A 16,263-nucleotide genomic window follows, 5' to 3' on the forward strand; every position below is an offset into this window, starting at 1 on the left:
AATGGAGGCTGCGAAGACCTGCAATTTTGCTTGGTTGGCAATAGACTGCGCAAAGGAAGCCCAAGGGGGGTAGGTCTCCCCAGCCATCGAACAAGCAGCGCAACAAGTCGCCTCAATCCAGGAGGGTTTGGACAGGATGGTCCAAGCAGCCAGGCGCAACTGCAATCACATCATAGCACGCGACCACCCTTTGTTTCGTGCGCAAGGCCAGAGGATCGATGAAGATCGCGGTAGCTGGGTATACATCTTTGGAATAATCAGAGACTACCCATGCAGGATGATACACTTGGATGGACCAGTGCGACGCTGCGCCTTTCATGTGTGTGAAAGCGGGTCAAGATGGAAATGGCAGTTGCAGATTCCTCTATTGGAATGAACAACTTTGGGAAGTATCTGTTTAGTGGTTATCGGTTTAACCAATATCCGTGGTATCGCGCTAACCACTACGTTATCGTTATCTCACGACGCGATAGAGCATCGGCTAAACCTCGGCAGACCTCTGACTACCTGCACACGCGCGATAGTCCACCTACAACCTCCAGACCAATCGTTAACCACTGTGGGTTCTGTGTCGGGAGCATGGCTTTCTCTCTAGGACCATGGCCATCAGATTTAGTCTATATACCGAAAGGCGAACAAAGGAATAATGAGAGAGAGACATGAATGACTTCTCAGTCAATAATGGCCAACTCCGACCGGGCATAACGCCATACTTGTTCGCTGATATCTGATTCCAACTATCCTGGCTGTAAGGAGCAGTAATGTCTGAGGAGCATCTATATATACATGTAGTATTAATAGAGTAAGCTCAAGAGAACGGTCGTTCACCTGACCTGACTTCGTTATTGGGTTGAAGGCAGCATAACTGGCAATGGAATAGTTGGCATCACGAGATGTTTTACATGTTAATGGCTGGGGTATTATGTAGTTGGCTGAAATGGAATAGCTTGGTAGTACTTGTTAACTAACAGGCTCATTTGCAACACCAGAAATACGATAGATGACACCGGGCCATGTGAGCTGGAGTAGCTCTACAGAGTTCATGGCGACAGCCCATAACCGAACTGGAGACTGATGTCGAGCGGGGTACAAGCGGCGGCTGTCATTGGCATCTAGTATGCATGTACTACATGTACTCTACTATTCTTAGCCAGACAGGTTTTGGGCCAGTTTGAATTGAGCAAAAGACCTTCGCTTTATTAGGCCCCTTTGTCGATGAGCCTCTTGTACTACCACCATAACCACTTTATTTCTCTTGCATGCTGGAAGGACACAGCATGGGTGCCGTGCTCGAGTCTACGGACATCAAAAACAAGCTCGAAGACTTGTCTGGGGTGGTCATTAAGCCTGGAGAGAACCCCTACAATGCACTGATAGAAACGTGCAAGGATGACCCGGTAGGCCATTTCCATGTTTTCTTTCGCTGACGAGCTTCCATGGGTGAGAGAGAATGCTCTCATGTGGTTATGCCCCCTCTGAGGAACTGGCAGGGCCCAGAAGGAAGCTGGGTAACAACTACCCTTGGACCCAAAACCATCATGTAGCTTCTAGCAGCCATGTAGGAAGTTGGCGATTACTTCATCAACGGGAAGATTTGTGTATAGAGAGGCAGTAAGCAATTGCAGGGCATTGGTTATTAACGGCGTGCATAAACAGGAGCAAATCCAGGCGCTGTATTCTGCCCATCGTGTCCGGCGAAATGGCCAGCAGAAGGAGAAGTTCCTGTCCCCGGAACTCAACGAGCTCATCATTGACCCGTGGCTCCTACGTCTCGAGAATCCCGCGATAGAGCCCGGTTTCAAGGACCTGAGAAACTGCATGACCTTCTGGGGACGGCCTCCAGTGCATGTGTTGGAGCTGGCCGAGAAGATCCAAGACAAGCTGAAAGCGGTAGCACCTAGTAAGTCCCAGAGCACATTATCAGGAACCCCAGGAGAGAGAATCCCCTTTGGGTCCCTCGTATCATTAGAAGCCTGTACATACATAATTTCCTATGCAGAAAGCCGACCTCTGACTAAAACATCCCCAACAGACATCTGGTTGATGCCGACCTACCGCATGCATATCACGACGCTGGAGCTGGCCTTCTCGCGGACGCCCGAGGAGATCGACGCCATCGTGCGCTCCCTGCGTCCCTCGATCGCCAAGGTGGCGAGCTACACGTACCGGCACCGGGCCCGGCTGGTGAAGCCGATGATCTCGTACGACCTGTCCGCCTTCGCTGTGTCCTTCTTGCCGGCCTGCGGGGAGCCGGTCAGGTCGCCTCCTCCCGCGGCCCCGGGCATTACCGAAGGAGTGCAGCAGGGGGATCAGTACACGTATCACCATCTGCGGCGCGACATGTGGAATCTGGTCAAGGACGCGGGCATGGAGATCGACTCACGCTACATCGTGCCCAGCGCTCACATTACCTTGGGGCGGTACTTGACGGACAAGGATCACGCGACTCGAGAGCAGAGGCAGAAGTGGATTGGGGCTATCGAAGATATCAACAGATGGCTGAAGGCGGAGGTTTGGGACACACCCGAGGCCGAGTCGCTTGGAGAATGGATTGTCGGTCAGGAGAAGGGGCTAGATGTTCGCGTTGGGACCTTGTGGTATGGCGGAGGACGAACAGTGCTCCTCGGCGAGGGCTTCTAGAGCACTTCGTTCTTGGCTATACATGTCGATGGCTTAGATATGTTTGTCACTCATTCACGCTTGAGGGTAGAGTATACTATTAGATGTAAAGCACTTGGATGTCTTGCACGACTTTTAGACTTAGATGTTTGTCAACATTCAATCATCGTCTCCTTTGGAGAGTAGTAGGTAGCTAGAAGCTCCCGACATAGATTATTCGTGATGAGTCATTGATCTTCTCTCTAAGATCGTATTTTGTTTGCAGCAGACGTTGGCCTATATTGAACCTATGTCCTGCTACACCTTGTCCCTCAACCGGTGATGAATACTCCTGTCGCCAGTGTCCGGTCGTGATGAACCCCAAATCCATATGCCATGAATGATGAACGTGAGAACCAGGAAAATGCGTTTAGAAAACAAGAGCAGCACCCTTCGTCTTCTTGTCACCACTGTAGAGAAAAGCGAGTTAGTCACATCCTGGATGGGTATGATGGGAATGAAAACGTACCCGAGCTCGAAGTGCTTGCAACGCTTCAGGGCCAGCTGCATCTTTGTCTTGCAGGCAACACACTCCAATCTCAAGACAACCTTCTTCGTGGTCTTGGCCTTCTTGTGGAAGACGGGCTTGGTTTGACCACCATAACCGGCCTGCTTGCGGTCGTATCGGCGCTTTCCCTGGGCGAACAGAGAAGCCTGTAATATCTGTCAGAATCGAGTCGCAGTGACGCAGCCGCACCAAAATCGAGGGTGATATCTTGATCAGGCGGGAAGAGCTTCACTGACCTTGCCGGCCTTGTACTGGGTGACCTTGTGCTGGGTGTGCTTGCGGCACTCCTTGCCCTTGCAGTAGGTCTTACGTGTCTTGGGAATGTTGACCTATATGGGCAAGTCCGGTCAGTACATGGTTATCTGGTATGCATCGCACATGACAAGTTTCCCCAGATCCCTCCCGAGGCACGAATGGGCGTCCAGTAGTATTGTTATGGTTACCGAGACTCCAGACTCCCTTCGAAGACAGGCACGAAAAGCCGATATCGTTGATGGGCGGGGGTTGCCATTCGCAAATCGTGCTTGAATCTCGTCGGGACATCCATCGTCTTCGGTTCGGTTTATCCTGCATCACCCAGCAAGTCGTGCATGCTTGCCTTCTTCACAATTGATCCTGCACCGGAAAATTCGCTGGACGCCCATCGCATGACTTCACAGAAGGGAAATGTAAGTGGTTTGCATCAGTCGCGTACGTACCATCTTGACGGCTGTTCTCGGTTTCGCGGTCGAAAGGTTGGTCGTGTGTCGTGATGGTGAATTGGCGGGCTCAAAATGGAAGGGTAATGTCAAATTAATTTCTCTTTCTCGGGCAATTCCAGTTGTGTCGAAGAGGTGCCCTAAATTTTTGAAGTGGGGGGGAAAGGCAGAACAGAGTGGGCTTGATGATTGGCCCTACCTGGCTCTGAGGCTAGTTGGCATACACAGCCACAACCTCTAGCCACAGTGCCACAAGACGCAGGAGTCACCAATGTTCGGTTAACCTTTAGATTAGGTAATGTGCTTGCTTTGGTATGCCGATACACCCAGAATGACCAACCTCCTCGAGGAGAGGCAACTAACTACCAGTAGCAACTATGTACCTCTCTACCTCTTCAGATTACCTGACGTCTGTCCATAACGACCCTTTGGATAGACTGAGTCCTCAAAAATTCGTTTGTGAGCGTGTAGGTACGCAGAAGACAAGAGCGCCCGATGCTAGAACTCCGTCAAGATGGGAACCGTGACTATGCGAAGCAGAATGTTATCGTACGTATTATTTCTTCGCACGCCAGCTTCAACAAGTGCCACCCAAGGGGATCATGCCAGTGGAAGCTGCATGACTGGCCACATATACCAAGCATCCGGCTTGCGGACCGCTCACGGCATCCCCACTATCGGATCAAGACATCCATGCCACTTTTCGATGTGTCGTCCGATTGCCATCTTCGGCACCATTTACAGTAATTCCGACCGCATTCGGAGTGCTCAAAAGGGCACTCGTCAGTATGCGATCAATGGCTTCTTCCTATGCGTGCCCCAGTCCATTGAAGCCAACAATCTGCACGTACGGGTCTGCACTATTCGACAAACTAGGAACGTAATGAAAGATCAATCCGCGGGGTGGCATTCAGGCAATACAGGCGTAGACCGGGAATAAACCAAAGAAGCCAGAGTGAGTCCAGTCGACCGGTCTGGCTCTTCATACGCTGTTCCCAATAAGGGATTGCTCGATGTACTGTACATGAACTTATCGACGGCAAGCGGCAAGCGGCAAATACCACGTACTCGTCGGGGTTGCCACCGAGGCTTGTGGTAGGGTGGTATAGGATCTATCACGTTGGAGACAGGCGTGCATGAGTTCGCTATGCCTTATCAAGGCAAGTCTTGGCAGGAGTCACATCGAAGACCGATGCTCGGCCGGCAGACCGGGTATGGAGTCTTTTTTGGCTCTAGTAGTGAGTGGAGAATCGGGGTTCGACCGAGCAAAGAAACAGTTAAAGATCTTATGATGGCCATTCCATATTTTCGACGCTCAAGGTGCGCAAACTTCGTACTACTCACCGCTCCAGCGCTCCAAGTTCCTCATGCTGCATACTGATCCAGCCGTCGTCGAAGCCTCGTTGACTTCTTAAGATTCACGTGTTCTCCCATTCCTTCCTCTCTCTCATGGATCTTCGGAGGTGGGCCGCTTTCCAGTATTCGAACCCACTCCCAACCTTGGCAAGTGATTAAGCATATTGATGGTGGTTGCTGCCCAAGACGACGACCTGGTTTTCAGCAGAGCATAAGCTCGGAGGGAAAGCTTGTTCTCTCCCGGTCTTCATATAATTGTTTCTGGGTGGAGACCCTTTTGTCGATATATTTCAATTCCTCAATCAAAAAAGATAAAATCCCCAAAAAGACTGGCCTTCAACGATGTTTGAAGCCAAGAATGAGCGTAATCAGGCAGCTGGTCCTCGCAGGACAAGTGCCGAATTACATGCTAGTGACCGCTCCGTAAGTTCTTCACACGATGGCAGCGAGTTCGTACATGAGGAGGCGGGGGAGCCTAACCTGGATCGCTTCTCAACCCATCATTCAATGGGGCCGGATGCGCCTATCGAGGCTCAGAATTCGACTGTGGAGATACCGGACGAGGTATACGATCGACTACCTAACCATCGGAAATTGATGATTGTGGCTTTGCTCTCGTTCTGTTCGTTCCTAGCACCCGCGTCGAGCACGTCGGTGCTGGCGGCTACACCTGAAGTGGCTGCCGAGTTTCGCACCACCGGATCCATCATCAACTTATCCAACGCCTTCTACATGCTGTTCATGGGCGTCTCTCGCCCTGTTCTGGGGCCCACTGAGCCAAGTATACGGCCGAAGACCGGTAAGTGCAGCCTGAAAGAGGGAATCAACCCCTTTTCGTAGGATAAAACCTTGGCTTATACGAAACGACTAGGTGACGTTAGCTACCGCTGTTGCCTTTCTCGGATGCAATATCGGTACGGCACTTGCCCCAAACCTGGCGGCCTTCTTCGTCTTCCGTATCCTTACAGCGTTTGAGGGGACATCTTTCATCCTGGTCGGTTCTTCGGTGATAGGGTAAGTCAACTTCGTCCCCGAGCTTGCCAGACCCCCCTGGAAGCTGACGTAACTCTTCTTAGTGACATATATCGGCCTACTGAAAGGGGTACGGCGCTTGGCTGGTTCCTATCCGGCACCCTCATCGGCCCTGCGCTTGGTCCGTTCATCGGAGGCATCATCGTAACGTACACCTCCTGGCGCGTCATCTTTTGGCTGCAGACTGGACTCGCAGCCGTTGCCGCCGTAGGATCCTTCTTCCTCTTGACGGAGACGATTTACCACAAACGGGTCGACGACGTCGGCCACAGCGGTCTGGAGAAGGCCAAAGTACTCGGGGGCATGATCAACCCGTGGCGCGTCATCCGGCTCTACGAGTCCCCAACTTGTTACTCACCGGCCTGTCGAGCTCGTGTCTGCTGTGGAACATGTACTCTCTGCTCTCGCCCATCCGCTACGTCCTGAACCCGCGCTTCAACCTCACGACGCCCATGCAGGGCAGTCTCTTCTACCTGGCGCCGGGCGCGGGCTACTTGCTGGGCACCTTCGGCGGCGGCCGGTACGCCGACTACGTCGTGAAGAAGTACATCAAGAAGCGCGGGGTGCGCATCCCCGAGGACCGGCTGTACTCGTCGCTGCCGTTCATGGGCATCGTGATCCCGGCCTGCATCCTCGTGTACGGATGGTGCGTCGAGTACGACCGCGGCGGCATCCCCGTCGTCGTCATCGCCATGTTCGTCCAGGGCCTCGCGCAGCTCTTCTGCTTCCCTCGCTCAACACGTACTGCCTCGACGTGATGCCGACGCAGTCGGGCGAGGTCGTCGCGAGCAACTACGTCATCCGCTACCTCTTCGCGTGCGTCGGCACCGCCGTCGTGCTGCCCGCCATCCAGGCCATCGGCGTCGGCTGGTTCTCGACCATCAGCGTCGCTTTCCTGCTGTGCGGCGTGCTCTGCACCATGGCCACGATCCGCTACGGCCGGCAGTGGCGGCAGCGGATCGACGCCAAGAAGAAGGCCAGGCGGTACGCGGAAAAGCGCCGTGGACCACCGCCAACGTCATCATCAGACCACGATGATCGTCAGGGGGAGGGAGAAGGAGCCGCTGCCGCAGAAACCGAAAGCCGACGGCCTGTTCCTGGCAGCACGCCCCCGGAGCCAACTCCGCACCAGGATGACGGCTCACATTATAATACTCAACAGAAAACAGACGGGGTTACGACCACCACCACTACCACGGCGCCTACTATGGCGCAATCCTGCAGCGAAGATCCAGAAAAGGGCATTGGGAGGGTTGCCTAATGCTCCTTGGAAGCTTTTGTCGATTTCTTCGCGGCAAGTGGTCTGGTTAGGCGGCTAGCTCTAGGGAGATACCCTGTTTTCATTCTATTTTCGTCCTCCTTCGAAGTTTGCACCAGGCCGGAGTGCGCCCTCCGAATCAATGATAAGCGTACGATGAAACTATGTTTTTAAAGTTTACTTACACCTTTTATTTGGTACGTCGATAACGGGAGCCACCTGTCCTCCCTTGAACAAGGATACGGTAGTGCCATATACACATATAGACCATATTTGTTTCCTCAAGATAGAACCGCAGTAGAAAGCGGGCCGACAGTATATACAATTAATAGAACGATAACCAATGAAGACCATACAAAACTAGCGATGCTGAAGTAGAGAGGCTCAAGTAGCCCCCAGGTCGGTTGACATCTCGGTAAACGGCAAACGGTAAACGGTAAACGCGGGGAATATCTGTAACTCAATCTGGCATGATGATCCCGGATATCAGTCAGTCCGCTGTGAAGATATGTACCTACCCGTGATGCTACTTGCGGTGTACAAGCGGTCATGAACAAGCATGTCCCGACACCCATGTCGGCATGTCCGTATCTACATGTTTGGTGTTTGGTCGCGTCCGGTCGCGCCTCAACGCCACATTAAAAAGAGTCATACAGCCATACAGCCATACAGCCAGTTGGGGGGAGGGTAGTAAGGGGGATGGCGTGCAGCTTGCCGAGCCCAGCAAATGCATCTTCAAACTACCGGTTTCCTCATCCAGAAAGATATTGGTAAACTTTCGGCTGCAAGTCATTGTGCAGAGATCTCTCCTATCACTAAAAAAGGGCTGACGCTCAAGTCCAGTCCCAATAACAAAGTCCTAAGGTTCTTACTCACTTGCCCGGTAACCTACTTACTCACCACACACAGAGACGTGCAGCCCCCCAAACAGATACACGAAGAAGGCCAATGATTCAAGAGTACATAGGCATGTATAGCACGCATCATTCATTGGTGGCATTTTCGAGAGTAAGTATGAAACGAGTAATATCTTGTCTGCGCGGGGTCGATGTCAGGAACTGAGTGTTCCGCTGAGAGAAGATGATAGATTCTCACGACAATAATGGGACGAGGGGTGTATGTTCCGAGTTCCAATGGCCATCCTTTCCCACAAAAAATGTGTAACGTCGCCAAGGGATGGAATGGCTGCAAATAGGAGCATCTCATCCCAACCAATTGAATCAGGATCTGTTTCTTCGTGTTAAAGACCCCGAAAGACCGCGTAAGCTGTTCAGCCTCCCTGTTCCATTTCTGATGCTACAGTCCCCCGATCGATATTCCGTTCGGATGGAGTGAAAATTAAGATTCTTGGGTCACTCAATGCCAAGATGGTGTAACTCACTTTATTAACCTTCAATACGGTAGACGAACGATTGGCCGGAGGCCAAAACAAAATACTCGTACTGCGATTAATCAACAACCCGTATAGAGCCTGCATTGCAGATGCATACACCAGGCAGGCATCGCGATCTCGAAATCAACATGCTTGCAGAAGCAGTCCCTGCAATTCAATTCGGAATTGTCATTCAGGCAAGTCTGCTGATCTGAATCTTCCGCGTCCGTGGCCTGAGTCCTCGTCATTTGCTGCATCGCTCGGCTGACAATGATGGAGAGGCCCGAGCCTGTCAGCCTACTTTCTTAGCGATGCGGCTCTAATTGAGGCGCTCTCGATTGGGAAAGACAGCATATGTATGTACTACATACTCCGTACGCTACATGTAAATGAGAGTATGCACAGGGCTGACTGCAGCTGCTGCCAGCCCTCCCAGTAATGTTGGGAGTCCGGTCGGTCGGGGCCTAGAAGTTCTGGAAAGTGCTCTTCCTTGGATCTTTTGAAACATCACATTCTCTAAACGCCCCACGGGTCGCTGCTTGCCCGCTACGTGCATTGTCACATTAATCGACATGCCGGGCGGGATCGCCGTATGGTTCACCAGAAAATGCAGGGACGAGAACATTATTCTGTTCTATCTATAGACACGGAGAGTGAGAAGAACTACATAGCTCGCGGGGTGATTGTTTTGGGCCTGTCAGTCACATCACACCACACCTGGGCAAGCATTGCCCAGGATGCGATGAAGAAGCGGTTCTTCGTGACAGTGAACACTATAGACACGGAGCTTATTACATAACCAGGTTCTACATACACAAGTGAGCGCAGAGGGTAAAGATAGTCGTTGGCCCGAATGATCTACTCATCCTTATCTCCGAATGTTGATCCGACAACACACGAAATCCTACATATCTTGGCAAGGCGCAGCGAGGCGGGACAAGTCTGTATCAACAGAACATCATCCAAGTTGATGCTCGATGGGTATTACACCTGAGTAAGTGGTCTGATTCTGATCATCAGAGGGCGCTTATTGATGTACAAAATCATGTCATTAGTGAATAGGACGGGTATACGGCCAGGCCAATGAGTAAGTAAGTAGTAAGCGCAACTTCTCCTGGCAAGGACCGCGCCATAGGGCAAAAGAACAGGAGGTGTTCCGTTTAGGAGAGCGTTTAGAGCAGTCGATGATGGTGCGGTGCCCCGTGAGTTCCTCTGGACATCAATTGTTTGAACTGAATCGTGGAGTAATGGTATTTGCCCAGGGTAGGAAGCCAGGTACTCGAGTCGAGTATAGCAAACTTATTAGTGAAGCGCTGTAGACGAAATAACGCGCCAGAACCCCTTGTTATTTCCAGGTACCGGGAGACATGACGTGAATCATCATTTTAGCGGTTCGTATACCATCCCATCCCATCCCAGAATGGCAGCTGAAGGGTCCTCTAATAGACTCAGCGAAAGACGCATCCAGCCAATCAATAAAAGCACGAATCCTTCGCCGATCACTACAAAACTGTTCGCGGTATGGTAACGCAGAACCCAGGGCTTGCTAGCTGTGGGAACGGTGTAACGCGGCACATGCTTAAAATACGGTTGTTGATGTTGATATTGCACAAGTAGGAATGTGCAAGCGGCATCCCCCGCTTGGTCAACTGTTACTTACATGCGGGTGTTTCCAGTAATGAGGCTGGCTTGGCCAGCTGTCGTCAGGAATCAGCGGGGGCCTGGGGGCCCCCGAGATGGGTGCAGACTCGAAAGAGGGATGCACGGTGCACAGAAGTTCTGGCCTACGTAAGTCGGTAACGGTGCGTTGCATTACAGATTCGGATCGCTGCGGTGTGGTTCAAAAGTGAAACAATTTCCGAGCAATTGTTTCTCCGTCTCATTGGGGCGGGCCTCTCTACCTCTGGCCGTAATTTCAATTTCGAATCGCGGCCGAGATTGCGTATGTCCATTGAGGGCTCATGGGCAATGCTCAAGATCACACATAATCCGTCCGTTTGACTAGTAAAAGTACAGTGCTATGGGCACAGAGGGGCCATCCAACTTCTCCATCCACCCAGGATGGGTTATCAAATCACAATTCAAAAGGCTGGCCACATGGCACTGAAATGGCAGAATGGGAAGGAATACTTGTGGGCGAATACTAGGTTATGTAGTCATGAAGTCCCACAATATGGAATGGGCTTCATATGAAAGTCTGCATGTGGACTTTGGCTGCTTGGGATCCATCTCAAGTGCAAACGATGACGACACTCATTCGCCGTAATTTGTTTCTGGGAAAGCTTGTGCCTCCCACCAGGCCTTGGTCTTCGTTACAGAAAAATGGCCACCCCAAAGGAGACAATACCATACAGATGTAAAGTGACGAGAATGCGAAGTGTAAAGTATGTTACTGCTGTAGTGCTTATTGGAAAAGCCAGTTATTCGGATTGCTTGCATACACGTAGAGACTCTGTCCCAATTTAGCAGCAGGGTGGAAGAGCGATGATGTTATTGCGCAGCAGTTGTTGGTGGTGATTTTGGAGATCCATTCTGCCCACTTTTTGCTACGCGTCCCTCATGAAGATGCTGTTTCAATTCCAAGCAAGTGCTCGACTTCTGCGGTTCCTAGTGTTTTCGCTTGGCTGCATGGCCCGGGATGGTCTCGAGAGCCTTGGGCAGCGCCCCTTGCCCATCCCTGGGGCTTTGTCACTTTAGGTAGGTCTGCGCCAGTACGAGCACCGATCTGCTCTAATCGGTGCCCGTCCCGCTCTGTAAAGTGCTGTGTAACTGGCTCCTCCGGGCTATTCGGTGTCGCTGATTGGCCTCTGTTTAATCTCCTTGCTGCAGCCATGGCCAATGTCGATGTGGGAGCTGACTAGAAATGGCAGTCTGTGAGCCCGCCACCACGCAAATCCGCTTTTCTTGGCAAACTCGTGCAGCGTGTGATGGCGTTTGGAGGCTCAACAGTCTTACGCCGGCAGGCGAGGGTTACACTGGACTGCAGACTACTTACCCGTCCCATGGGCAGTGGCCTAGCGTATCAGCGCCTCCAGGTTTTAGGAGACGACCACGGTTTGATCAGTTCAGAGGCTGCTGCCAGCAGTTGCTTGCCGCCCCCCAGATTTTTAGATTTGACCCTTTGCGAGAGGCGATCAATTGACCCGAAAGGCAACATTAATAGCATCTGCTCGCAAGGTCCCAGCTGGTAGGGACGGCAAGTACGGTAAAGTAGTTTCTGCGGATGTGATGCTATGCGGGTGCGGGCTGTAGGCAGAAAGTAGGAATTCTTCCAAGACAGAAGATCCTGGGAGAGACCGACAAGGTTCAGTGGGAATCCATAAGTTGCAACGCATTGATGGTCGACAGGGGGCGCGAATGCTAGATTCGGGAGTCAAGCCAGGTTTTAGATAGGGGGTCAGCTAGTATCAACTCTCCATTGCGCGTCATATGTACCTGGCAAGAGCCTCCCCCGAGTGTTTGGCCATCTTTTTCTCTACTTGCGAGATCTGAGCACGGGTCCAATTGTGTAGAGTGTAAGAAGCAATAGTTTCGGCCGCCTGTCTCTGATGTTGGGGAAGCAACTACTTTGTTTTTCCCAATTCCCAATCCATCGCTACACTACCAACTATCACCTCTTCTGTCTCCTGTCGACTTTTCAGTTTCGTTTGACAATTCCCACTCGGGCCAGAAAGGTAACTCTCCAAGCCTTCCTGCCCAGCCCATTGTCATTTGTAGTGGTCCTCCGCCTAGTGGCTTGGTGTTTTATCGTCTGTTCCCACGTCCGATCATAACCTTCTTTTTTTTCTACTCTACCTTCCTACCTTCTTTGTACTATTATTCTTTGAGCCACCCCGGGAACGACGGGCCCTGTCGATTGTCTTCTTTCTTATCTTTCCCCCCCCCCCCCCCCCCCAAAACCTTCTCATCAAGTTGTGTGTGTGTGTGTACTGCCTCATTTGCGATCGAGATACGGCACTATTCGGGAACCCGCCTTTAGCTGTTTGCTATTGGATCGGCCTAAAAATCAAGAAAGCACCACCGAGCTACCTAGCCGACCCCATATTGGTTCCCGCTCTTATGACAGAATCGAGGTAACATAACCAAGGAATCTTCAGCCCTCTTCTGGGTTAAATCGGCAACGGCATCGATACATCGCCAAATTCGGCACGCCATTCTTTTACTTATCTTCGACCTGCACTGCAGCGGTCAAGAACGAGCCAAGCCTGTGGTTTTCGTTGACGGATTGGTCTAGTTCTCTTCAGTAGAAATCTGTTGGACTAGTCGCAGACTTGATAAGTGGCTGGAGCTTCACTCTCTGCGCGCTCTTTCAATTTCCCAGCTGTGTGTTGTTTGCTCGATTATAGCAGACTTGGATCAACCCGCCGCCCCAGCATCGGTTCTATACGACTCCTGCTCTCTAATGCCCGTTGCTGCATTTCAACATATCTAAGATATTGTCGATGCTCTTCCGTTAATACCACCTCATTCACATCGCCGAACCAACCCTTATCAGACGACCACCTCACAATCCGTCATGGATAAAGTGTCGTCGTTCCTGCGCAAATCAAGCTCATTCGGCAGTATGATTTCCGCCAAAAACGAGATATACCTGCCAGTCACCACAAAACCGCAAAGCAAAAAGTTCCGCCTAAGGCAAATACTGGGCCACTGCTTATACCGGAGAGTGGTGATTTGGACGCTCGTGCTCATCCTATTACTGTCGCTTACCCTCTTTAACCCCCGTTTAACAACTAAAACGCGCCAGGATGTATTAGATTTGGTGCAGCTTGGCAAAGGCCAGCTCCGAGAGGTGCAAGCAGACAAGGGAGAGGAGATCGTTCTCCAGACACAGGAGGGAGCTGTGGTTGAAGAGAAGAAGGAGAACGTCGAGGAGCAAAAGGAGGAAGAGGAGGAGCCAGAAGACGATGGCCAGAATGGCCCCCACTGGATGAGATACAAGCAGTAAGTTAAGCACACTTCCAGACACGATTCTCACAACAATTGCTAACCTTTGAAACAGCATGGATGGGTATTACAAGGGCCTGAGGGCGATTGTGCCTTTTGCCGAGTACACACCCGAGTACCCAGCACCTACCGGCAGCAAACCCACCATCCCGGTCTCTGCGCCACACCATAGCAAACTCCCTACGCCAACCCCCTACAGCCCGCATCCGGATTACGACTCGAGCGAGTACAAGAGCGAATACCACAAAGTGCAGCCGTGCTACCTTGACGCCGCTCGGAAAACCCCGGTACCTGACGTCTACGCCTACTCAGGGGTGCCTCAGGGCCAGGCGAAGCCAGCCATGGGTTCCTATGACCTGCTAGGCATGCGAGAAGATGTGTGCTTTGATCGATTTGGTCGATATGGCGCTTATGGTTTAGGCTACACAACCAAGGAGGGTGGCACCGGAGAGGCAATGGACACCGAGCACCAAGGCAACGAAGCGGTTTGGGAGAAGCATGGCAAGGTCAACTGGGAAAACATGGACTGGGCCGCGGCACAAGAAACGCTGCTTCCTCGCCAATGAGAACCGCTTCTACACCGGCAACAGCACCCAAGACGCAGAATATGCCAAGGTTCGACCGAAACGCATCGACCGTACTGCCATTGTGATCCGAACTTATGTGGGCTTCAAGTGGACGGCTCATGCGCTCCTCAACTTCCGCGCCATGATTTCGGAACTCAATCTGCAATCCGGTGGTGAGTACGACGTGCACTTTCTGCTTCACGTTCGGGACAACAACATGCCTATCTGGGCAGACCCTCAGACCGCTCAAGACATTTTGGACGAAAACGTCCCCCGGGAATTCCATGGTATCTGCACCTTGTGGTCTGAGGCTCAGATGAACCTCTACTATCCCGGAGATTTTGGCGAGGCTTTCGACAACCCCAGCAACGGTGATATCCACGGTGTCTACCGTAGCGCCCACATGCCGCTTCAGCACTTCGCTCAGATGCATCCTGAGTACGCCCATTTCTGGAACTGGGAGATGGACATGCGCTGGACTGGATCTTACTACGAGCTTTTCGATAGACTGGGCAAGTGGGGTGCCAAACAAAGCCGACAGGGCATGTGGGAGCGAGCCAGCAAGTACTACATCCCTGCGCTGCACGGTGACTGGAACAACTTCACCAAGACTGTCGAGCGTGAGACCCAGGCTTCCGGGCGGCGCTCGATCATGGGCCGGTCATCTTCGCCGGCAAGAACAGCCTCCAGCAAGGCGAGGGCGGCTTCATGCCCAAGTCTTGCGCGACTGGTTCCGATATGACGCAGTGTGGCGTGGGCGAGGATGCCGATCTCATCACCCTGAACCCCTTGTTCGATACCAATGAATCCGGTTGGGTTTTTGCAAGCGATGTTACCGGGTACGACAAGCAATATCCGATCCCCCCTCGACGATGCGCTATCGTGACAGCATCTCGACTCTTCCCGACGCCTGTTGTCTGCCATGCATGAGGAGACGTGGCGCATGCATCACGGCATGTTCAGTGAGATGTTCCCGCCCTCGATGGCATTCCACCATGGCCTGAAGGCCGTATACGCCCCGCATCCCGTCTACGTCGACCGCGCCTGGCCCGCGGAGGAGATCGAGAAGCACTTCAACGGTGGACGTGATCACACCTCCGGTGGCCACGGAAGTCCTTTTGACCTGCAAAACGAGCACAACCACAAGGGTACTTCATGGTACTACAACAGCGAGTTTGCTGGTCTCTTATGGCGCCGTTGGTTGGGTTACGCTCAGATGGACGGCCGTGGTAAGAACGGTGGCCGATCCGGTGAAGGTGACCTCCGCGGCGGTAAGGAGGAGGAAGCTGACCCGAACAACTCGGGACGGCTGTGCCTCCGCAGCATGCTTGTCCACCCCATCAAATGGGAGAATCCGAGCGAGCGGGACAATTAGTCGTTGGCCGCGGCACTCCTTTCTCTTTTTCCGTCAAATTTCGAATATTTGTTGCATGACCGGGGATAGACATGGCATTGGATGGCACATAATCCCCTTGTGTTTCCCAACAACAAAGGAGGCATCTTTTTTTTCTTTGATATGTCGGGTATATCCACATCAGAAGCACATTTCCAGTACAGGGTACGTACTGGTGGCGTTGAAGGCGAGGACCGCATTGGGTTTGAATCTTGGTGCTTTTTCTTTGTTTAGGGAGTTGGAGAATGGAGTCGGCAGGAGGTTCGTCTTGGAACCTTGGAACCTGCCTGACTTATATTTCATGGAAACCCTGGATGCCGTCGGCCCTCGCAGCTCTCAGCAAAAGGATTTCATCCAAAAGTGAGACGGGGATAGAATTAATGAACTGGTGGGGGGATATGCTATCTATTATCAGCAGTATCCGTGGATGGACGGATGGACGGATTGGAATGACTTAAGAAGAGCGAAAGCATGG

The 16,263-nt window shown here is 52.1% G+C and overlaps 4 protein-coding genes across 4 annotated transcripts; 3 read left to right on the forward strand and 1 right to left on the reverse strand.

Annotated features, from left to right (window-relative positions):
* Nucleotides 1–1,277: 1,277 nt before the first annotated feature.
* PG994_004564 (60S ribosomal protein L44) lies at nucleotides 1,278–2,640 on the forward strand (the record flags this gene model as incomplete). The annotated part of the gene is made up of 3 exons (XM_066855973.1): nucleotides 1,278–1,397; nucleotides 1,657–1,900; nucleotides 2,033–2,640. 3 exons carry the CDS (start codon nucleotides 1,278–1,280, stop codon nucleotides 2,638–2,640), a joined length of 972 nt encoding a protein of 323 aa, XP_066718140.1.
* Nucleotides 2,641–3,028: 388 nt separating this feature from the next.
* On the reverse strand, nucleotides 3,029–3,867 carry PG994_004565 (60S ribosomal protein eL42; the record flags this gene model as incomplete). Its single annotated transcript, XM_066855974.1, has 4 exons — nucleotides 3,029–3,068; nucleotides 3,128–3,312; nucleotides 3,403–3,495; nucleotides 3,865–3,867. The coding sequence occupies 4 exons, from the start codon at nucleotides 3,865–3,867 to the stop codon at nucleotides 3,029–3,031; spliced, it is 321 nt and encodes a 106-aa protein (XP_066718141.1).
* A 1,695-nt stretch (nucleotides 3,868–5,562) lies between these two features.
* On the forward strand, nucleotides 5,563–7,513 carry PG994_004566 (MFS general substrate transporter; the record flags this gene model as incomplete). Its single annotated transcript, XM_066855975.1, has 5 exons — nucleotides 5,563–6,019; nucleotides 6,102–6,234; nucleotides 6,297–6,590; nucleotides 6,623–6,950; nucleotides 7,022–7,513. The coding sequence occupies 5 exons, from the start codon at nucleotides 5,563–5,565 to the stop codon at nucleotides 7,511–7,513; spliced, it is 1,704 nt and encodes a 567-aa protein (XP_066718142.1).
* A 5,885-nt stretch (nucleotides 7,514–13,398) lies between these two features.
* Nucleotides 13,399–15,770, forward strand: PG994_004567 (uncharacterized protein; the record flags this gene model as incomplete). The annotated part of the gene is made up of 5 exons (XM_066855976.1): nucleotides 13,399–13,826; nucleotides 13,885–14,314; nucleotides 14,373–14,982; nucleotides 15,027–15,234; nucleotides 15,359–15,770. 5 exons carry the CDS (start codon nucleotides 13,399–13,401, stop codon nucleotides 15,768–15,770), a joined length of 2,088 nt encoding a protein of 695 aa, XP_066718143.1.
* Between the last annotated feature and the right edge of the window lie 493 nt (nucleotides 15,771–16,263).

The sequence above is a fragment of the Apiospora phragmitis genome (genome assembly GCF_038363925.1).
Source record: "Apiospora phragmitis strain CBS 135458 chromosome Unknown utg000005l:1.0-4161743.0:1.0-4166827.0, whole genome shotgun sequence".
Lineage (NCBI taxonomy): Eukaryota > Fungi > Ascomycota > Sordariomycetes > Amphisphaeriales > Apiosporaceae > Apiospora > Apiospora phragmitis.